At 35.9% G+C, this 23,905-nt stretch overlaps 1 protein-coding gene and 1 non-coding gene across 2 annotated transcripts; both read right to left on the reverse strand.

The window, feature by feature from the left end:
• Positions 1-6,202: 6,202 nt before the first annotated feature.
• TRNAR-UCU lies at positions 6,203-6,275 on the reverse strand. Its single transcript has one exon. It is a non-coding gene; the product is annotated as a tRNA-Arg (tRNA).
• Positions 6,276-7,928: 1,653 nt separating this feature from the next.
• LOC115986623 (pyruvate kinase 1, cytosolic-like) lies at positions 7,929-17,134 on the reverse strand. Its single transcript, XM_031109830.1, has 16 exons — positions 16,905-17,134; positions 15,854-15,950; positions 15,323-15,420; positions 14,977-15,132; positions 13,790-13,867; positions 13,335-13,466; positions 12,750-12,830; positions 12,426-12,497; positions 12,079-12,168; positions 11,737-11,881; positions 11,413-11,501; positions 10,472-10,567; positions 10,270-10,337; positions 10,057-10,156; positions 9,558-9,617; positions 7,929-8,539 (listed from the first exon to the last, which is right to left on the reverse strand). The coding sequence occupies exons 1-16, from the start codon at positions 16,971-16,973 to the stop codon at positions 8,387-8,389; spliced, it is 1,584 nt and encodes a 527-aa protein (XP_030965690.1). The 5' UTR covers positions 16,974-17,134; the 3' UTR covers positions 7,929-8,386.
• Between the last annotated feature and the right edge of the window lie 6,771 nt (positions 17,135-23,905).

The following is a 23,905-nucleotide window of genomic DNA, read 5'->3' on the forward strand; positions in this document are numbered from 1 at the left end:
AGAAAAGACTGACAAAGACTAAAAAGGCATAAATGACAAAGGTCAGTCAAAATCGGCTAAATTTTGTGAATCAAACTAATTTCCTACTTAGCTTCTAGAAAGTCCACAAGCAAAGTGACTCAAATTCAACTCTTGTGTCTTGCTTTGTAATTAAGAAAATACTTACACGAAAGAACAAAAAAAAAAAAAAAAAAAAAAAAAAAAAAAAAAAAGCATCTACTTGGAGCAGATCAATTAATAAACTAACCAATCATTTAACCTCTCTAAGAAAATGAAATCAGCTTAAATAATCACAGAAATATGTGATCAATCAGTGTCTTCACATGCTATTGGGTCTCAATTTCATTTTCAGCTACTTGAGGAGTTTTGACGGCCCAAAAACTCTTGTCTTTAACTAATAATTAATTGCCTCAAGTACCTAGAATATTTGACCAATTTGTGTCTTCCTTTCTTTATAGATCTCTTGCCAACTATTTCAACAACACGGTCGGTTAAATTAATGATAATGATTGTGACTTTAATATTTCAGCCCTTTTTTCCACTCGAGAAATATTACGTTCATAATATTTTTTCAATACTTTCAAAATAAATATTAAGTGGTAAGTTGCTAACGACTGTTAATGATAGATAAAACAGTCATTTCAATTGTTAGTTGAAATTAGAATCAATAACAACTTACCGCCTATGATTTTTTTGTAAAAATATTGTGCATGTAGTGTTTCTTTTTCTCAACTGTCACTCTTTCAATGATCATGAATGTCAAATAATGATATCAACCATGCATGATGTCAAATAATGATGTCATAGGTCGTTTTGTATCATATAATAATAATATTACCAAATGATTAACATGAATATAAATAGGGATTGCATGCATTTAGATATTCATTTTCACCAAGCAGCTATGGATACCATTGAGATAGAGGAGGTGAGGATTCTTGATTTTTCGGCTGGGAGTAGGGTTGTAAATGAACCAAGCCGTTCATAAATAGCTTAGGCTTGGCTCGATAAAAAACTCATTCATGTTTGTTTGTTTATAAACAAGCCAAGTTTAAGTTTTAGTTTTAGGCTTGTTTAATAAACAAGCCGAGCCTAAGTAAAAAGTATTATTCATAAACAAGCTTGTGAACATCAAGGCTCGATATAAAAGTAACAAAACAAGTTGAGCCTAGACTTATTTATGAGTTTGGTAATAAAATTAATATGAGCTTGATAAGTAAACTCATATCCTTCTAAGAGTTTAATTAATTATAAGTTGAGACCACTCATTCAAACCAAATAGGCTAGATAATAAACTTGATATAGGCTTGATAATATACTTGTGTTAGATCTCAAGCTCAAAAACATGATATTGAGTTTGAGTTTGAGGTTGATATTGAGCTCGAGCTTGGCTTGACCGATGAATCAAGTCATGCCAAGCTGAGCTCAAGTTTTTATACGTTATAACACGCTCAAGCTTGAACATTATTTGTAGACTCGTATCAAGCTCAAGCCAAGCCAAGCCAAGCCAAGCAAACAACACTAATGACTAAACAACAATAGTAATTTATTATGATTTGTGTGAATTAATTGGTTTTTATATAGGATAGGAAAAACTAGTTATTTTAAAAAATTTATTAATTATATAATATTATATATATATATATATTAAATTAGTATTAGTAGGAGGAACCGAGGAAGTGTTGCTCTATAGCTGGTTTTTTTTTTTTTAAATTATTAAATATATAATATATATATATATATAAGTGCCTTATAGTTGATTTTAAAAAAAATTTTATTAAATATATATTAAATATGGGTGGGTCGGGTTGGGTTTGGTGGGTTTGTAATTTTATAACACAAACCTAACCCGACCCACTATAAAATTTTTTTTTGTAACCCAACCCAACCCACCAAGCCTTAAAAACCGACCCAACCTGGCGGGTCGGGTCGGGTTTGGCAGGTTGGTGGGTTTTTTGCACACCCCTAGTGCCAATAAACTCTATTCTTTTCTTGAACATTTTAAGCTTGTAGATATCAGGTGGAACTATAAAACTTCGCCATTTCCCATGCCCATTTTGAAATCGCAATTTTTCAAAGTACACTTTTTCAAAACTTTTTTTTTTTTTTTAAGGTAAAAACTTTTTTCTAGCTATCCATTTTCAAAGAGCTAATTATAGTAATATATTAAAAAATTTAAGTAAAAAAAAATGATCATGAGTTCTAATTATATATATATATATATATATATATGGATTTATTTTGCATACATTAGTAAACTATTTAAGGAAATTTTTTATGGAAAAAATGAAAAAATTATAAATATTTTTGAGTTTTTTCAAATTTCCATAAACAGTTTTCAAAAATGGATTGTTAATCAGACTCAGATAATATCTAAAAGTTGTAGCATAACATTTTTTGTTGTAACGCTCTCGTTAAGCCACTTTGTTCTAGTTTGGTTCAGTTCAGTCCATTTAGTTCTCTTTTATCCACTTCAATGAAAGTTGAAATGTTTTGCATCTAGATTTTGGACTCCTCATATCCTCAACAACACAATTGCCTAACGTTTCCACATTAAATTCAAATCACTAGTAATTCAGCCATTTTCCTAGTCTATTTCTTTATTTTTTGTCTTTTCCTCTCTCGGAAATTAAAATTTGCTGATTGAATTCAACCAAGAATCATTCTCACATTTCTTTTTCTTAGCAACATTTAACGCTTTCCCATCTATTCAACTTTCCAATTTAACTCAACGTTACTACTTTCTTCCCTTCTCTTATTTGAAGTGCAACTGGCTTTTCAACCTTGAAATTTTTACAGCTTTCAACCTTTAATTTTATGAGCTAAGCTTGCAATGGTTGAGAAGAATACATGAACAAAACTGATCTGAACATAACTGACGCAGTGAGAGGTGACACGTGTTGAAGGTCCGTCAAAGGTGTTGAGGTTTCATCGGAGAGGGGCCAATCCATATAAATTCTTATTTGTCAATCCATATTTTTCCCACACAAGAAGGTGATTACTCTCTCTCTCTCTATTTTTTTTTTTTTTTTTCCTTTTGGTGGATTTATAATTCTTTCTTACATCTCTACTTTAGGTTAATGAATTTTTGTTTTGAACTCTTCTCTAACCCAAAAAATGTGATCTCTCTCTCTCTCTCTCTCTCTCTCTCTTCATGTATATATGTGTGTGTATGTTTTTTTAATATTTTCTTTTCTTTTGGTGGATTTTTAATTCAATCTTGCATCCCTACTTTAAACTATACTTTAAGTTGATCTAATTTGGTTGTGTTTTTAAGCTATTATCTTTCTTTTTTTAATCTTTGAATGTTAGATGTATTCCTATTTAATAATTATAAATATAGTATATAATGATATAATGTTATTCTATTATATAGCATGGCTTGGAAAAATGTTTAAGATGCTAGCTTTTTAGTTAGCACCATGAAACCCTACCCCACAAAATGATGAAAGGCTTGATTTAAGAAAACTCGCTAATTTTTTTTTTTTTAAAGATCTAATAAATTGTCCTTTTCCAAAATGGTTTTTTCAAATGAATAAAAAGAGAACATTTCACGTTCATCCTTAAATAAAAACAACTTCTTTTTTTCATAGAAAACCATGAAAACCCTTTTCTTTAAATAAAACCCTCTTTAAAAAGGCTTGGATTTTAATCTTGAAAATGGTTTTTCAAGGTGCATAAAAAATCCCTTTTTGTAAAAATAAAATTGGTCTATCTTTAATATTTCCCATCATAAACTCTTTTTCATCAAAACTCATGAGATAGCCTATTTCAAAACCCCCTTTCTTAAAAACTCATGCGACACTCTTTTAAAAAAATAAGCATTCCCAAAAAGTCATGAGATTTTCAAAGAGAAAATACTCATCTTTTCAAATGTAAAAATGATTTTCTTTTTAAAAGATATAAGAAACATTCACATATTTTAAAGCAATAAAATCCTTTTTCCAAAGGAATGGCTTTTTTACATAAATAAAATGCTTTCAAAATTTCCTTTTAAATGACATAAATTTTGAAGAGGTTGCAATATGTCCATAATTCACTTCCATTGAATTAATGTCATCCAATCAAGTTAACATTCCCCCCCCCCCCCCCCAACCCCCTCTCCCTCCCTTACACTAACCATTCTGGTTTGTTGTTTTTTGTGCACGAGAATGATACATGGAGATTAAATTTGTTTTATTTTGCTTTTAAAGACATAAGGTGACATTTTATCCTCATGGTTGTGCGAAAAATTTCCAAAGTGAACAAATGATTTTAAATATATTAATCATATCGCTTTTGTGTTAGAATCTCATTTCCTCTCTCTTTTGTGTTTGTTTGTTTGTGTTTTTTATTTTTATTTATTTATTTACTTTTATAGTTATTATTCCAAATTGCTTGAATGAGTGGATTGTGTATAGTATAATTTGTCTCACCCTCCCTCAAACATTACCATGGCTTTTGAGTGGAATTTGTGTTATGCCTTTGTGTTAGAATCTTATTTCCTCTCCCTTGTGTCTATGTGTGTATTTGTTTGTTAAAAAAATTAGTAATTATTTCACATTGCTTATGAGAGTGTATTGTGAGTAGTATAACTTTCACCACTCTCCATTTAAAGTTACCAAGTAATGAACCAAAGAAAAGTGCCAGCTACATCTACGTTAAAACCCAAAAAGATTAGTACTCCTTGCAATTCTTAATCAAACCCAAATCACTTGAGTATATGCCAAATGTGTGACTCAACACACACACACACACACTAAATCAATATTCAATCCAATCAAAATTTTGGGGCATCACAATTGACTCAAGAAAAATTGCTAGCCATATTTGCGCAATAACGCAGAGGCAACAATCTAGTTGCAATTAAGGCTTCTTGGAGGTGTTAATAAAAGCCAAATCAATCTACTATATACCCAATGTGGGGGGGCATCACAATTGGTGTGAAAGAACCAAATCCTAACTAAGGGGGAGATCTTGTAACATCAACGTTACGTCCCATATTGTGGGGCAATGTCAGTGGGCACACATGAAGTTACCAGTTGTATTTGATACCATTTTGTAATGACTCAAGAAAAATTGCTAGCCATATTTGCACAATAACGCAGAGGCAACAGTCTAGTTACAATTGAGGCTTCTTGGAAGCGTTAATAAAAGCCAAATCAATCCACTATATACCCAATGTGGGACTTGACACACACTCACATTCAATCCATATCCAATAAATCTGGGGCATCACAATTGGTGTGAAAGAAGAGGTGAATAGATCTTGATAGAAAGCAATAAGAGAATCAGCCACTTCATCAGGTTTTGTACACCACTGTCTCGAAGAGTTATAAATACCTGTAATTTTATTCCGTCTGTGTCTCTGAGTCGCCCTACTATGGAAATATTTAGAATTCTTTTCTTATCCCCTCCAACAAGCCAAAAAGTCTTAAGAGCGTTGTTTCCACAACCTATTTTCCTTATCCAGCAAGTCATTAATTTCGGATTTCAGACTTCTAACCCCGAGAGCTACAACCTGATAAAATAGCTATCTGCTCAGCCCGAACAAGTTGTTTCCGTTTCTCCACCAAACTTCGTCTTAATATTTCCAAAATTCCTTTTACTCCACTGGGTTAATTCCGAACCGCACCTATCAATCTTCTTCATTACTACTCCGTTTTGCTCACACGAAACAGAGACGATCCAGAGAGGAATATGATCTGAAGTTGTGCTACTCAGATGAAAGACTTTTGTACCTCCGAACTGTTGAAGCCAATCGTTAACATCATTCCACATTCTTTCTTCCCCCATCCTTTTACCATTTTGGAATTGAGTAGTTTGGAAATCGTGACTTGAAGTCACAATGTCAAATGCATTTTTTTTTACATGTGTACAGGTGTAAAATAGTATGTTGTAACATCGATCATTAGCCTTTTGGAACTTCCCCTCTTACTCCAACACACTCAAACACTTGCATGAGTGATCCTATTAACTGGGTGTCATTTTAATGGCCAATAACCATAGTGATTTGTGATAACTGACTAGAGGGATGTGTGACAGGGAAAATCAGTAGTGAAAGAAATGAGGTATCTCTTGTCGATGCCAGAACCAATTGGTTTTTTCATCGAAATCCTAGACCGTTCTTACTCAATCACATTGATTACTAATTAAATTGAGGCTGCTCAGGGACTTGAAAATATATGTAAGCCCAAAAAATAAATTTAAAAAATTCCAAAAGCACGCCCAGTGGGACTCGAACCCACAATCGCCTGATTAGAAGTCAGACGCCTTATCCATTAGGCCATGGGCGCTTCTCTTGAGATGCGGTGTTTAATAATTATATTTTAATGAAAGAAGTTATGTTGGATTCTGATTTAACTTTTCTTAGTTTTTTCCTTTTTAGCTGAAAACGGAATAGAAAATCAATTTATGAATAAGGCAACATGTTGCCTAATTTATCAAACCAACCACTTGGATGAATTAAAGTTCGATGAACAAACAAAAGTAATGCATACTATTCCTGTTTATAATTTAAGTTCACTATCAACATTACTTTTTTTACCCAACAGTAATAGTTTGCGACTTAAAATTTCTTGTGATAATATTATGAAGGTGTTGTGAATTTACCATTTCTCAAACCATCATTTGGTTTTTCCTTTAAATTAAAAATAGTGTTCGAGTATGTTATTGAGAAAGCATGGCCATTTTAATTTAAAATTTTCATATTTTGCCTAATTTTTGGAAATTAGAATGGACTAAAAAGATAACACTTGTTCTCCGACAAATAGTTGAGAGCAGCAATTTGAATCTTGTAAATTTGCATATTTTGGCTTCCCAGAATCCTAGTTCAATGTCAGTGATATCATTCTCTCTAGTATCTACCAAAAAAAAAAAAAAAAAAAAAAAAATTCCCTATTTCTTACTGAAGAGCAAGTACTTCTATGTTGGGGTATTCACCAAACTGCACCAAAACTGCCCACAATATAGCATAATTGCACCACTCCGCATCGCATGGAGCATTGCAATTTGTGGTTTTATAATAAGAAAATTGCACAAGCCGCACTCTCTCTATATATTAATATATTTATTTTTTAAATATTAAATATATTATTAATAGTTTAATAGCCCTAGTTTTTAAAACAAAAACAAAAATTTTAATAGTCCTAGCAAGTGTTGATTAGGAAAGCCAGCATAAAATAAAGAAAAACTAGCTCAATAATTTAAAACTTAGCCCAAAATAAAGGGAAAAATCAATTTTGGGTTGGGCAGAAAAAACCCAAAATTTGAAAAATATACAAACTTCAAACCGTATCTTATACATGCATTGCATATGTGACCGCAAAAATGAGGTGATGAGGTGCAGTTCGGTTATAATTTTAGCTAAACTCTAAACCACACTGCACCGCACATGTGATCACAAAATTGAAGTGTGGTGCAGTTATGATTTTGGCTAAATCGCACTGCAAAATACAGTACTAAAAATAGTCCAAAACCGCACCGCACCACGAACACACCCATGCATCAGAAACTCCCATGATCCCATCACTAGCTTCTGAACTCACATTTATGCAAAGCCATTTTGGGTTGCACATGCTTGAGGAGTAGCTCAAGTTTAATTCTTGAGTACTGCTTTATATATGTAAGATAATTAAGTACCACTTCAGTTTGGTATCATCACAATTTGGCCCGCAAACTTTTAATCCCTACATTTACCCCACCTAAAGTTTGAATAAAAATTAAATTATTAAGATCCTGTCCAAATTAGCAAATTTTGCATTTTTGTTGAGAAATAATTCACCCCTCATGAGTTGGCCTTTTCAATTGCTACAAATTCATGTTCTATTGTTCTATGATGATGTTATTAATCTTTGAACATCTTGATACTCTAGACACAATAAAACACTCCATGAAAAACTATGTTGGTGTATTAAGAGGTCTCCAAACTGAAGCACAATATCACTGACTTAGGTCAACCAGTCATTCATGCTTAAACAATAATCCTCAGAACAATTTTTATGCAATCAAAACTGTATATGATGGCAACTCCAACTATATAGGCCCTAGCATTGGTAACCATGGAGTAAAATCTGCATGTAAAAAGAGATGAATTCCCAGCACTCAACAGATGGGTGCTACTATGGTCTTATACAGACTTGGTCGCCCCCTACAACTTTTACATAGCAACCCAAAATAAAAGAGTTGAATTCACAACAGCTTCCTTCAAGAACATGTAGATATGTGTACTACACAGAAAAGATAAGGTTTGATGACTTCAACTAAGTTGAGCAAAAGAGTAAGAACTGCCGTCTGTCTTAGTGTAAAACGTCTTGCACATATCTTTTGCTTATTTTTTAAACACGAAATGGCAAGCAGTAGAGAACTCCAAATAAAAATATACTCGGAAAAAAATGCCAGAGCAGTTCTAATCTTCAAGCTCAATGATCTTCACAACAGACGCATCACCAACTTTCTGGAAGACAACTACACGATCATGAGGCTTTATGACACCAGACGCCTTGCCATGATCCAAAGCAACTTTTAGAACCGATTCGTTTGCTGCATTTGTTGACTCAGCCTGCAAAAACCGAGCATGTTTTCTTTCATCTAATGGGGTAGTAAAGCAAAACTTAGGAAAGGAAAATATCAGTCGATGATAGACAAATCATCATAATTGATATTCTATGATATTATCAGAAGAAATGAATATGCCGCATTATGTAGTACTTAGTACATGCATCATTAGCTACACAAATATTTCTAGACATTTCTACCATTCACTTCTATACCATACCTAATATCTCTATATCTCGACAAAGTTTCGGCAAAAGGCCTGAGAAACCAAACTAAGTCCACAATTCAGTTGTTCTGAACTCAGTAGGCTTGGACAGGGTCAACAGGATTGGATCAAGAATGGTAATATTAACTTCTGGGCCAAGAGCCCTTGTAACTCAATTGGCACCTCCTGGTTTTTTTAATGGAGATGTCTAAGGTTCAAATCCCCCTTCCCCCAAAACTTCTAGATGGTGTGGAGTCTTGTTGGTTGACACCCCAAATTTGCATCATAGGCACAATTTGAAGATTCTACATTTTTTACTTCTATTCCTAAACAACACTTACAATTTGCATTTTTTCACCAACACGTCTAGCCAAACTAACCCTCATTGATTTACTCGTGTGAAATAGCATATCTACAATTGATGACTAGGGAATAAAAATAATAGGATTCTAGTAATTATGTGAAACTTTTTCTATTTTTTTGATAAGTAAGAAAGTAATTATGTGAAACTTAACCTTAGGGGTACGTTTGAGATTGGTGGAGAGGAGAGGGTAAGGGGTGGCTAGAAAATTCAATGAATTTTAGTTCAGTAAAACATACTATCTTGTTGTAAAATGAGAAATCTATTAGAGTGGGTGCATTAGCTCAATGAAATTCCATTTGTATGACTTCTATCTTCTACACTTTTAAGAGGGGGGGGGGGGGGGTGTGAGGGACAAGATAATTAAGTTATACAATTTAGAGAGAGAGATGATAATACACCTCCAATTTTGTATTTGAGTAAAAAGTATCTCAATCAACAAAATGTAATTCTTACCGGATGACGAGGATCTGCAAGCATGGGAAAAAGGCCTCTAACAATTAGTGATTGCCTTGCCTGCCAGAAAATCATCAAAAGAAAAAGGTATCAATAATAAGCATCAGTTGCAGTCATATGATGCAATGCCTAACGCAAGAACTACTTTGGAAAAAAATGAGATAAGATAATGTTTGCTTCTTTAGTGGCTGCTGCTGCTTCAGATCTGGAATTGAGCTCCTAACTTTATAGGGCTTGGAGGCAAGGGTGGCAACGTTTGACATGACTCGCAAACACGACACGATTTTTTGCAGGTTAGTTTTTAGTGTTAATAAATTTGTGTCAAAGTGGGCCACTTTAACCCCACTTTTACCAGGTCCGGTTCCTTGGTTTAGGGTAGAACTACTTCCCAACAAGTCAAGAACAATAAAATGCTTCAATCTAGTGTCTGCCAGAGAGAGAAAGATAAAGTTGCCGCAACAGAAGCCTTATAATAAATAAATAAATAAAAATTATGTACCTCAAAAGCACCAGTAAAAGTCCAGCAGAGTTGATTTGTTTGAAGCCGAGGGATGACAACAGACAAGACAGGCATTGTTGGCCTGTATTTTGCAATTAACCTGAATAAAAAGAGAACAAAACTAATTTTTATGAAAACTCAATGTCCCAAGATACCCATGTGCATAACCACAAATGAAAAGGTAAAAAAAATATAAAAAGAAAGGGGGAAGACCTTGCAGCTCTTCCAGATGAAGTGAAGCAAATAATTACAGAGGCCTTCACCTTGATGGCTGCACGAACCTACACAAGGGAAAAAGAAAATGTTTTAGCAGGGACTGAATATCTTTCATTTATCAAATAAAAACTTCTTCTTCGTCAGCAATCTATATGATGGTAACAATAGAATAAATTTAACACAGGAACGTCACAAGTACCGCAGAGGAAGCAATAGATTCCAAGTGGGTCATTGGCTCTCCAACATATTTGACAGTATTCTTGTAGTATAGGTCGTGATTGAAAACCTTCTCTGCCTGCAGTCAGAATTTTAGTTAATAACCTTTAATCTAAAATGTACTCATTGAGGAGACACAAAGTTCAGGGCCATTATTTTCTCTGTTGAATAAACTTTTGATGATCCAGACCATGGCATATGTGCCATAATAACAACAAAGATTATTTCATTCTCTTCAAGTTTTGAAATTTGTATCACTGTCAAACAAGACCTGTGCAAATGATCAGCAGCCAAGGTCAGCATGTGACAGAAGTAACCCCAAAGATTGATAAAGATAGAGAGAAGAAAATAATACTTAATTCATTTGAGGAAAAAATTTATAAAAAGGGGAACAAGAAAGTCCTGCAAACTTTTGAGAAGAATATATGTATAATTAATAGGAAGTCCCTACCGAGATGAGACTACCAATAAAATGTTTATTACAATAGAAGACAGTACAATTAAGCTGGAGACTAAAAAATTTTACTGATGAGGAATAATAAGTCTAATCATTTTTAGATAAAAAGACTGGATTTAAAGTCTTCTGCATCAAGGTTTAGAACAAAAAGCTAGGGTAGTCACCACTTAGAAAACCCATGTAAGGCATTTTACCAGTTGGGCTTAAGAGTACGAATGTCCACTTGCATGCTGAGGCCCTATTTTTAATTTTTATGAGTGCATGCTGAGGCACTATTTGAAACAAAAACAAAATCTTATGAAGACTGCTCCAGTGTTATGCCTCATAAGGAGCTTTAGATGGAAATAAGATAACAGTGAAGCTAATTTGGATACAGACCCCAATTTTTTCAGAATTAAAATTCCCCTAGTGCCTGTACAAGGTGGGGGTTGAGAGAAAAACTACAAAAGAAAAATAGCAACATTTACCTCTGCAGAAATCTTTCCAACAATAGAAATGGTCTCTACTGGGTACAATCCCCGCAGGGTCTCTGCACCTAGAAGAATCGCATCACTCCCTGAAAAACAAAGAGCCCAAAAAATATAAGATTCCAGACTGGTCACGCCTATATTATTATTTGAAGATGTCAGCAATTCTCAAGAAAAGACAATATCAATGAGTGCTAAAACAATAGCAGAGGTATATTCTCTCACATTAAAAGATAGAAAAGACATCCAGAAAACACTGATACAATGGCCATCCACCAAAAGAAATAAGTAGAACATTTTCAATGACAGAACTCTGAAATTTACCATCCAATACTGCATTGGCAACATCTGTTGCTTCAGCACGAGTAGGTCTCAGGTTGTCAGTCATACTGTCCACAACACGAGTAACCACTGCTGGCTTTCCAGCCATGTTGCACTTGTAAACAGCAGCCTTTTGAAATAGAAACACCTGAAAATTTCAGAGGAATTACCAGCATGTCATTACAGGTCCCCGATGGTGCACAAACATAAACCAACCTAACAGTTAAAACACAAGTGGTAATCCAACATCCAGAGTGTAAGATCAAGCCTGTAACCTCATCCTGAATCCAAGGCCCATTGACTAGCAACATCAAATTGATAACATGTTCAGATTTGAAAACTGACCTTCTCTGGTGGGAGATCTATCCCCAAGTTCCCACGCGAGATAATGATACCATCTGCTTCTTTTAGGATCTCATCAAAATGAGTCAACCCCTGCAAGAATACATGAGAAAGAAGAAAATGCATATTCAAATTAAATTGAAGCACAATAAATTTGAAAGGGAAAAAGATTGTTGACTGTTTATGTATGACTCCTATTCTTACTGTCATTCCTTACCATCACTTCAACAATTAGACACAGATGATTATACCCACAACAAGTGGGGCTAAGCATACCATTTGTGTCTTAGTGGTAAATATGGTGGTTAGGAGATGGTTGAAAGAAAATAACTTTTGTTAGTGCACCTCACCTCTACGTTTTCAATCTTTGCAAAAATTTGAGTTTGATGGAGGCCACCTAATTTAGAAATAAATTCCCGGGCCTGCACAATGGCAAGAACAATCACAGCTGAATGTAAGAATTAATTAAAAGAAAAAAACTTATTGCAGTAAAGGATAAATTTAAGCCAACCTGTCATTAAGTTAAGATCGAATAAAAAAGAGCAAGGATAAAGACGGAAGCTAATATAAGAGAACAAGAACGAATAAGATGGGGAGAGTGGGAGTGGTTTAATAATATAATTGACTTAAGAAAAATGAACTAGACAAGAATTCCCAGCAGGAATAGTTCTTACATGGCGAATATCTTCTGCATGCCGTGTAATCGACAACGAGAGGAAGTCTATATTGTTTCTAGCACCCCATGTCCTTATAACCTGATTTCAATCAACAAAATGCATGAAAGAAGTTAATAAGAACAAATCAATCTTTTAGAGGGGAAACTGCACCAATCTTTTTCATATAGTTGGCCCCAAAACCAATTTTGCATAATCAAGACATACATAATCTTTATAATGTGAAAGACAATCATAATATATCAATGGATTATCAGAAGTATTCATTAATCATATCATTTTAAGTAATGTCAATAAAGCAGGGCCCAATGACACTATTAATGGAATTATGAGGAACATAAGCCTAATAAATATGACTATAAAACTTTTTGGTGGATATCAGAAGGGATGACAATTGAGCAATGTCACCAAAAGGTAATATTTTTCAAAAAAAAGAAACACCATAGTAAAGGTTCCCGTTGGAAAATTTTAGGATAAAAAGACAGCCATTCCTTTGCAAACATTAATGAGTGATAAGAAATTTATTAACACCTTTCATGGCTAATTTTGTATGCTCATAGTATCTGGTGCAAACAGAGAACTTACCTCCTTATCTTTATCAGTGAGTGTAGGTAGATCAATATGAATTTGGGAGACATGCAAAGTGTACAGCGACCCAGACAAGGTAGCAGAATTCTTTATCAAGCAAACCACATCATCACCATTCACCTCAGAGACCTGCATAGTGAAATTGGAATTTGTGAAATTCTTGAATTACAGACAACCATATAAAATCCAATTTTTCAAGTTTCTTGAATTTATACAGCCTTTTATTTTTCTAAGTACAGATCCTCGGCATTGCTTGTAAGAATAAGCATACTTGAGATGGGCAGCCTAGTAGCAACCTAGTTACTTCTGTCTCATTCTTAAAAACGTGATCATGACAGATAATGTCTGACTAGGCAAATAGGTGATTCGACATGCCTAATTTCATAAGTTACATATCATGTCCAATCAGCATGTACCTGATAATTAAATTCATTTTTTCACCGTTGCCTTACCTCCAGCCATACTGAAGTAGTTTCATTCCCTGTAAAGAGGTATTGACCAATAAATATAGTGTCTCCCTTCTTCACTGCCTGCAAAGAATAAATTAACTTCAAATACGGAAATAGTGCCACCAAACATGTAGCTGCAATGAATCAAATGTAATATAATAAATATACAAATAACTAGAATATAATTCTACAATTCTCCTTATGTTCATCATAGATGTAGGAGAGGGAGCCAGAAAAAACAATAGGTGGAAAAAGAAAACTCTTCGAAAGAAGATACAATTTCATGAGGAATTCCAGCTTACTATCTCAAAAAAAAAAAAAAAAGACATGGCAGAGCAGAAAATCCTTCTTAGCAGTATACTAACTTTGTAGACAAGTGCAAACATCTGATTTAGCGCAAAATCCCTAAAGAAAGGCATAAGCAGCAAGGATTAAACACAAAAACTTTCCTTCAGTTTAAAGATTTTGAATTTAATGTTTTTGGTCTTCACTATTTTTATTTCCAATTTCTAAAAATAACAGTACGCAGAAATCTTCACTGAGTGATATTACTCCTCAATTTAATCTAAAGCCAATTTGAGATTCCAAAAAATGAGTGATTCCGTTTTTATACATGATAGTGAAGACCTACAGCAAGAACGAGCCTCCTGGTCAGAAATAATACTCAATCACATTCAAGTTAAAAAAAAAAAACACCAGTGCATACATAAGTTGCAATTACTTATAGAACATTAAAAAAGTTGCAGTAAATCAGGGTAAAATTGTGCAGAAGTCCATAATAAAGAAGAACATGCACTCCCACCATATGAAAAAATTCCATTAGACAAATTGATTATAGTAACTTTTTCACTTTGTATAGTGACAATCTGAACAAATACCTAATGATTAGTATGGTCTAGAGACTGTCAAGGAAACCAAAAGTCAGTCAACTGAATATATGTAGCCATTTTTTTGGTAAAGCATTGGATAGATGTAAAATTGTTACTTCATATTCTGTTTAAAACAAATAGAAAGATGCAGCAGAATTATGCCAATAATACGATGGTTTTCAGCAAGGCAAAACAGCTTGTAGCACTTGGGCCTAAACATATATCTTACAGAAATGGCCTAACCCTTGTCAGAATGTCAATTTTATATTAAGCCAAAAATTAATATAGATTATAAAGAAAACAAAACAATAAAATGCTTACCTTTGATAACCCACTAAAGTTTATGGGTAAGAGATTTGAAGTAGCTTCTTTTTCTTGATCAGGTGTCAGGATGACCAATGTATCAGCTTGAAGGGATATGGGGTGCTCAGTTTTGTTGACAACTTGCAGTTCTGGACCCCCAGTATCTAGCATTACCTGAATTAGAAGGGAAAAAAAAAAATTAAGTTCACATTATCCATCTTTGCAAGGCATAGAATTCAAAGAGTAAATTGGGGGTAGCAAGTCATTTCAGGGGGGAAATCGCATTATTAGCCAAAATTGACCACAAACGGTTAATATGAACATAAACTATGAAAAGTATTGAACACAAGAATGTTGGGCTTACTGCACAGAGCTTCTTGGTATTCTTGACAGCTGTCCTTAAGTTTTCCAGTGTCTCTTGGTGAAATTCAGTATCACCCAATGAGAAATCGAACCTTGCCACTAACATATACCCAAAAAAATAAATATGAACATAAGTACATTAAATTTAACCCCAAAAATAAGTCCATATCTGACAGTAGAACTTAGTAAGGGGAAACCCACTGTACAAGAAAAGTAAAAACAAAAAGTACATGTTAACTTGATGACTTGTTTTAGTCTGTGTGAAAAACATATAGATGCAAAAGAAAGTAGAGTTTTTAGTATGTATTTCTCAATATTTGTGACCAAGTAAATACAAACCTCCAATCAACTGAGCAAGAGAACTTAGTGAGTTCCGTTAAACAAGTTATTCCATATCTCTCAAAACCCACAAAAACAATGACATAAAGACTCATATAACGTATAATATGCTCTCTCAAGTCTCAACTATCAACCATGGATAAAGCAAAATAGAAGAGATAAGGAATTATAAAGGCAACAGGTCCAGAAATACCAGACATTCCTGCCTTCAAACAGCCAGAAATGATCTCAACAGATCGTGATTTTGGACCAAGCGTTCCAACAATCTTCGTCATTGCAGGAAAGAAACTCTGCAGAGAACATCTCATTAAAAACATGAATGACAAAACATAAACTTGTGTCAATCCTAAACAAAGATTCCACAGATAATCAATACAGGAACACCACAATTTTTCCTATCCCAAATTTTTTTTTTTCAGTTTCATTACCAGGTAAATTAAGTAAACAACAGAACAACAACCAAGCCTTAATCCAAAAGTTTTATCCTCAACATGCTAGTCTGCTTCAGTCAAATGTATTATTTTCTGCCATTCTGTTCTGTCCAAACTCATACTCTCAATTACTTCCTTAATTAACATGTCTTTTTTTACTAATTCTACTAATATTATTTTTGCTCTTCCTCTACTTTTTTCTGTTCCCTCAACTTGAATCAACTCACTCTTTATCATTGGTGCATTAATCACTCTCTTCTGATCAATGATCAAACCATCTAAAGTGACTCTCCTCATTTTTTCATCAATAAGTACCTACCCCTATCTATAAGAGCATGATCTTATTTCAAATCATATCTTTGTGTAATTCCACTTATCCGTCTCATGAATAAAGTAAACAAATTCACCAGTATCCTAATATCCTAATATTTTAGGCTTTTTGGCACAAGTAGTTATTTATCATAAGCAAATGCTAGTATTAATCACTTCTGAGAGGTGAAATTATGTTGTTTAAAGATCTCCCATATATCAATCACATTTCAATTTACTTTTTTTATTATAATATTTTCTCAAACATTTTCCCAGCAACCAAACGGATTGATAACAAGCAGAAAAAGGACATGGTGGGGGACCAAACAAGATTAAAAAAAAAAAAACCAAACACTTTTACCCCAAAAAAAACTATGTTTTTGCTTGCTCAAGTAACAAACAAACAAAGAAAACTAAACTCTGAAAATAAAAATAAACCCTTTTCCTTGATTTTTGATTTGAATTAGTAACAGTATCACAGAGAGTGGAAAGTGAAATACTTACAGGCTTTGATGGCTCGAGAATTGAGGCCATTCTTATGGGCTCCTCAAGGAGCAAGTGATTGGAATGCATTTTCTGATGATCAGGAGAGAGACACAGGGACTGATCTGATTGAAACCGACACAGTGGGAAGATGAGGAATGTAAATGATGAAAAACTCTATGATCCAAAGTCGCGTCAGTTTTGAGTTTCTTTGTTTATTATCTATTCTCTGTTATTATAATCATAGTTTTCTTGTTTGGTCTTATAGAAAGCGAGAGCGGTGTGGTGGTGGCACACAGTAGAGGTCAATAGTCATGTGGACCCAAAGACAACGTGGTCGTGAAATAAAAAGTCAAAAAAAGTAAGAAAGAAACCAGTGTGGAAAGAAGGAGACGCGAAAACTATGGGTGGTAAAACAAAGGATTCACTGTTAAACAAAAGGAATATGCTTTGGTTCCTAAACCAAACGTTAAAAAAAATTTTAACCCTGTCTGGTGGGTAAAAATTTTAGGACAACTAAAAAGTCAATCACAATCTATTATATAAGATAATTGTGAAAAAATTGTGTGATACTTGGTGTTAACTTTCCAATGCATTGGGTGAGTATTAACATTCTCTAAACTCCAAGGGTAGTTTAGTACATAGCAATATTTTAGGATTCTTAGAAATGTTAAAAGATTCCTACATTTAGTTGCAAATCACACAAGTATCTGAATTCCTACTTAACCTCATTCTTTTATGAATGTGAATTTCCTTTGAAATAGGTGAGTATACAAATTCTTAAGTTTTAAAAAATTACATTTGTTATAAATTGAAAATTTTACCAAATTTTACTTATAATTTAACCAATGGAGATAAAATATACTTATCAAAAAAAAAATTGGAGATAAAACATAAAACAAATCATCAATATTTATTGTTTTATTTTTACCTCTTCTTGCCACAACAACATAAATGCTAAAATAAAATAAAATATTTATATCTCCTATTTGGGATTGGTTATTTGCTAAAATAAAATAAAATATTTATTTTTATTAACAAAACAGGATGTTTTGATTTTAATAAAGAACAAGAATTTAAATAGTTATTTTTGTATTATATATGTCATTTTGAAATGTTAGACTATAGTTTTAATGAATTTGTCTTAATTTTATATTTTGTTTGTTATTATTTATTTAGAGGAAGATTAAAAAAAATTGATTTTGGGTTTATAAATCTAAGAAGAGTACGGTAAAATAAATAATTCCTTTAAGATTTCTAAGAATAAACCAAACATAAGAATAGTTACATTCCAAATGCATCTAGATTGCAAAACATCACATTCTAAGAAATTTGGATGCCGGGGGTGGATTCCCACATACCAAACGCCACCTAAAGTGTTATAAAACATTTCTAATTTTCTTTTTTAAAATCCTAACTATCCATTTTATATTTAAATGAGTGAGTTAAACTTTTTCTATATTATTAATAATTTATATAATTATTAAAATAATGTTTATTTTATTTTTTGTAATAATTTGATAATTGGTGTGTGGGAGTATTTGAATCTTGAATGTCATTTAATTAAAATTGTGATAAAATTACTTGTTTCATAATAGATAAATAATATTTTGAGATTTTAGCAAAAACAAAAAAAGTATTTTAAGAACTTGTATGAACCGTTCAGATTTTCATGCACTAATATGGATTGTGTTGTCCAGGAAAACGTTTACACTTAACACTATATGTAATACTTTTGATAAAGAGGGATGATTATTTAGAAGCAAGCACGAGGGTTTGCTAGTCTGAGGGTTCAATACCCTGTATAGATCTAATTTCGAAGAAAGCAAATACTAGTTTTTATCAACGACAACCTTTAGCCAAAATTTACCAAAGAAAAAACTTTTCCTTCTTTATTCTGTTTTATGTGTAATTATGACCTTTTCTTTTCTAATATAAGCCAGTCAACTGAGGGGTGTTTACCAGACCATACGACCGCACCCAAACTGATCAAAATTGCCTGCAAAATTTAGAAGCAAGCACGAGGGTTTGCTAGTCTGTGGGTTCAATACCCTGCATAGATCTCATTACCAAGAAAGCAAGTACTAGTTTTTATTACTTTTATCAATGACAACCTTTAGCCAAAATTTACCAAAGAAAAAAACTTTTCCTTCTTTATTCTGTTTTATGTGTAACTATGGCCTTTTCTTTTCCAGTCGGCATAACCCAGTCAATTGAGGGGTGTTTACCAAACCATACGAATGCACCCAAATTGACCAAAATTGCCGACAAAATGAAGTAATCACACTACACCACAAGTAGTCGTGAACTACATAGCACTGTAGTGTGCAGCTTTATGATAAGAAAACCACACCACACCGCACCTATATATATATATATATATATTTGATGTTAAATTTATATTAATAATTTAATATTATATGAAGTAAGTGGTTAGCTTAGTATTAGTGCATTCCAGTTTCACATTAAAAACTACCTTGTTTTGGATAAAATACTCTATCTTACACTCTCACTCTCACAAAATTGAAAGTTCAAAAGTTTAATTTTATGTATATATTTCTGGTACTTTTAGTTTACTATCAATCTGTAATAAATTTTTTTTTTTTTTTTTTTTGTCTGGTATATATTTGTTTGACTTTTTTGTTATAAATATTTATATATATTGTAGGGTCGGTTTTGAGGCCCAGGCCTAGCAAGTAAGTGATTCTGGCCCAAAGCTAGACAATGAATTTGTAGAGAACGGGTTACAGAACTAAGGCTTGACGAAGTGAATGTTAGTTAATTGTAAGTCATGCAGCAGTTTGAACGTAAAACTATCTCCTTTATGTCCATAGGATACTCGGTCCGAGGAGACGTATGGGTGCAACTCTGGTTCTGATTAAAGACTATAGCATTCCTCTCTCTCTCTCTATCTCCTTTTTCTTCCTTCTTTTTTATCTCCCTTCTTCATGGGGATTTCCTTCTCTTATATAGCCTCCTTAAATTAATAAGAGTCTTACACTTGTTAATCATCAGGACCTTCACTTGAGTGCCTGTCCCATCGAATATCCACCCTATCTTTCTGTGAGTTGCATTTGCCAATGTAACACTGTTCGCCAGTCTTCTCCGCATTAATGCGACTGGAACCACATTAATGCAGCTGGAAAAGTAGCTCCCTTGCATTTAATGCGGTAGTTGTGATTTCCCCCTGGACGTCTTACATTTTCTTCCTTCTTCCTGTTTTGTGAGGCTCATCCTTACTACCCATATTTGTTTGAGATGATTCTTCACTATGGATAGGGCGCACATTGGACCCGTATTTGGTACGTCCGAGGAGACATTCCTTCTTGGACGTCTTTTAAATAAGTTGGGCTCAACAGGGTTGGGCAAGAAAGTCTTTTGGTCCCCCTTTTCCCCTTTGGTCATGGCTGGACTCCGTACAGGGCCCAAGGCCCACTGTTTGACTTGGGAATTTTACCCCTACAATAGCCCCTCAAAATTCCGGCTCTTCCTCTCTTGTCCGAGGAGGAAAGGCAGGATTTTGACATTCATAGGATCATTTATTGTGGATTTCTGCTTCACCTGTGCGGAGGTATGCTTTCCACGTGCCTCATTAATGCTGAAGGCGTTTAATGACCCATGAGGTGCTAATTATTGCGTTTAGCGGTTTCATATCCTTTCAATCCGAGGGTTAGGTGCCAGATCAACGATTGATATTATTTCCATTTCTCTAGGCGGGAGTATGTCTGTCTAGCTTCTCTCGGGTATATAAGATTTTTAAAGGCATTTACTCCCCATTTTTTGGACAAGCACTCAAGCACCTACAGCACTCCAATACCTTCCCTTTCAAAGTGTTCAAGTCTTCGCAGTCATTCCCTTGAAGATTCCCGGCAAGTTCCTCACCCGTAAGTGCACATTTCTTTTCCATTGCCTTTTCCCGGCGTTCTTCCTTAAGTAAATCATCTTCGCGATGCCTAGGATTAGGGGGATGGGTAAGCTTGAGAAAATGGTAGACTCTCCGGTCGGTATGGAAGGCTTCAGGGCGAAGTACCGTATTCCGCAGGCAGTAGGTCTAAAGTATTGCCCTTTGGAGGAAATTTTGATCAAGAGAAAGATGGGGCAGGTCGTCATTCCAATGATAGCCTTCGTGAAAGGAGGAATGACGATCCCAATGGGGAGGATAACTAGGGATTATTTGCGTGGTCATAGGTTGGCCCCCCACTAGTGCGTCGCGAACATGTTTCGGATCCTAGGGTGCATAGACGCCTTGAACAATCAGATGAACCTCGGCCTTTCATGGCATGACGTGGTTCATCTATATGAATGTCATAGCCTCTGTGACTCATATTACCTAAAGTCCAAGTCCGACGAGGTGAGGTTGATATCCTGCCTTCCCAAGTCCAACAAAGGCTTGAAGGACGACCTTTTGATCGTCTCCGGACCATGGTACGATGGTATTCACTGTCCGGTCAGGGCAGGAACACCAGGTTGGGCATCATAGAATTAGATCCCCTGGAGGGGACCCCAGTTTTGAGCTTTCTTTTCCTTTTTCAGTTTTGGTTTTGTTTATTTGCCTCCTCGGACTAACGTAACCCTTTCTTTAGGCTTCGTAGACAAGGAGCGAACGTCTCCTCGGCTGAGCTTGGTCAACGTCCTGGCACTCAATTTTCTTCTAAGATCTGAGATTTACGTGAGCGAGGACGGGCAACTGTGGGCCGCTCCTCTAATTTTGGACTACGTGCCCCTCTCTCGATCTTTAGTGGACGCTGGTCAAGCCATCAGGGCCGGTAGTCCAAGATTAGCACACATTGACGTGTCCATACCGGGATTTCTCGCTTCGAGAGACTTACCTCCTGTCCAGCTACCTGCTCAGCGCATTCTTCCCGTAGCAGTTGTCCCTGGGGAAGAAGCTGGTTCCTCGCAATCGTCCTTGGAGGATCAGATAGACTAGTTCCACTTCGCTGAGGAGGGAGAGGTGTCAGCCAGGCTAGTAGAGCTTTCAGACTCCGATTCAGACCTAGACTGAGTCTCGACAGCCCCCAATCTCGGTCTGGTATTTGCACAAGTTGATACCAGCCAAGAAATCGAGGAAGAAGGCATGGATCTGAAACCCAGATCTAGTCTTAGGGGCCTCCTTTCCAACAGGAACAAAGGGCAATCTTCCAAGGATGCCCCAAAAGAACAAACTACCTCCAAGGCTCCTCCTCCCCTTCCTCCCACGTCCGACCAAGCACTATAGCCTATGCCCAATTTGAGGCGGAAGAGGCTCGTGGAGAAATTGGAGGAGGGCGAGGTCGTCCTTAAAAAGGCCAAGCATCAGAAGAAAGGCAAAGAGCCCAAGGAGAAGAGCACCAGGTCCGTTGACAGCCGAGACGAGGCTGCTATTCGGAGGGAATAGCGGACCTGGTCGCCACAGCTCGAGTTGGATGGCGCTCCGATCTCTTGGGACGCAACTCTCTGGGAAGCCCAGTGAGGACAGACGTCATTCCTGGCCGAGGACAGGCGTCATTCTTAGCCGAGGCCCTGCAACAGCCCCTCCTTTTGCCTTGAGATATGGAGGGTCTTCGGGTTACTCGGCAACCAGACCTTTTCATGTCGCTGAAGAGGGACATGGCTATGGTAAGTGAAGACTTCTCCTATCTAGTCTTCTCATTACGTATCTATTTTTTCGTCATTTTCTTTTAATTAGGCCTCTACTTTTCTGGCGCAGGTCACCCAACAAATCTTTGTTGCTGAGGAATGGGCCAAGAAGGCTCGCGAGGACCTGCACAGTGAGGCTCAGTCCCGCCTTACTGCCGAGAAGGCTGTCGGTGCCCTCAGGCAGGAAAAGGATCGCCTGACCAGTGAAGTGAAGAAGGCACAAAAGGGTCGCGCGAACGCGGAGGCCGGCCTTAAAAACACCACAAAGCAGGCTGAGGATCTGCTCCAACAGCTCCACCAGTCCGAGGAAAAACTCGCGACAAAGAAGCAGGCGGTCTCAGATCTCAAGGCTGAGCTTGCAAAGGTCAAGGAGGAGGCTCGCGTGGCCAGGGAGGCAGCCGAGAAAGCAGTGGCGACCTTATATGATCGCGAAGTCAGGGACACTGAGGTTAGGCTAACTGAGGAGGTGGCCGCCGTATGCAGGGATTACATCACCATGTCTTGAGGTGTAGCCTTGGATCAGGCAGCAGTTCCAGCGGACTCCGATCTCTGGAAAGTTGAGAATATCTTTTTTTCGGAAGATATTCGTGAGATTCCGGACGCGATTGCCCCTGAGGAGCCTCTCTCAACGAAGGCTTTAGCCTCGGACTCCCCTATGCCTGAAGCTGAGGACGTGCAGCCGGCCTCGAAGGACAAGTCGCCCGAGGACAGTCTCTCAATCAGGGATGTTATCGCACAGGTTAAGGAGGTTATTCCGGGACCTCAGGCAGCAGATGATCAACCCGAGCCTACTCAGGGTTTAGACTTAGGAAAGTAGTGTAGGATTTTATTTGTAGCTACCCCTTTATATTTCATTTTGTTGATGTTTGTAAAACAATGCTTTTGGATTTCAATGAAAGGTGTCGTTTTCTTTTAAATCATGTTGTTCTACTGTCTTTTCTGCTTTCATCATGAATGAATGTCTATTCCGCCACTAACTGTTGAAAACCAAGCATGAATGAATGAATATGTAGAAAATGATAGTCAATAATTAGATAAGACTGATTCGAGGTTAATTTCCCCCAAGCCTGTGGTCTGAGGAGCCAGGTAGGACCTAGGTTCTGTTTAGCACTTAGCGAAAATGGCTTCGGGGTTAATTTCCCACAAGTCTGTGGTCCGAAGAGCCAGGCAGGACTTGGGTTCTGTTTAACACTTAGCGAAAAATAGCTTTGAGGTTAATTTCCCCCAAGTCTGTGGTCCGAAGAGCCAGGCAGGACTTGGGTTCTGTTTAACACTTAGTGAAAAATAACTTCTAGGTTAATTTCCCCCAAGTCTGTGGTTCGAAGAGCCAGGCAGGACTTGGATTCTGTTTAACACTTAGTGAAAAATGGTTTCGGGGTTAATTTCCCCCAAGTCTGTGGTCC

The sequence above is a fragment of the Quercus lobata genome, chromosome 4 (genome assembly GCF_001633185.2).
Source record: "Quercus lobata isolate SW786 chromosome 4, ValleyOak3.0 Primary Assembly, whole genome shotgun sequence".
Classification (NCBI taxonomy): domain Eukaryota; kingdom Viridiplantae; phylum Streptophyta; class Magnoliopsida; order Fagales; family Fagaceae; genus Quercus; species Quercus lobata.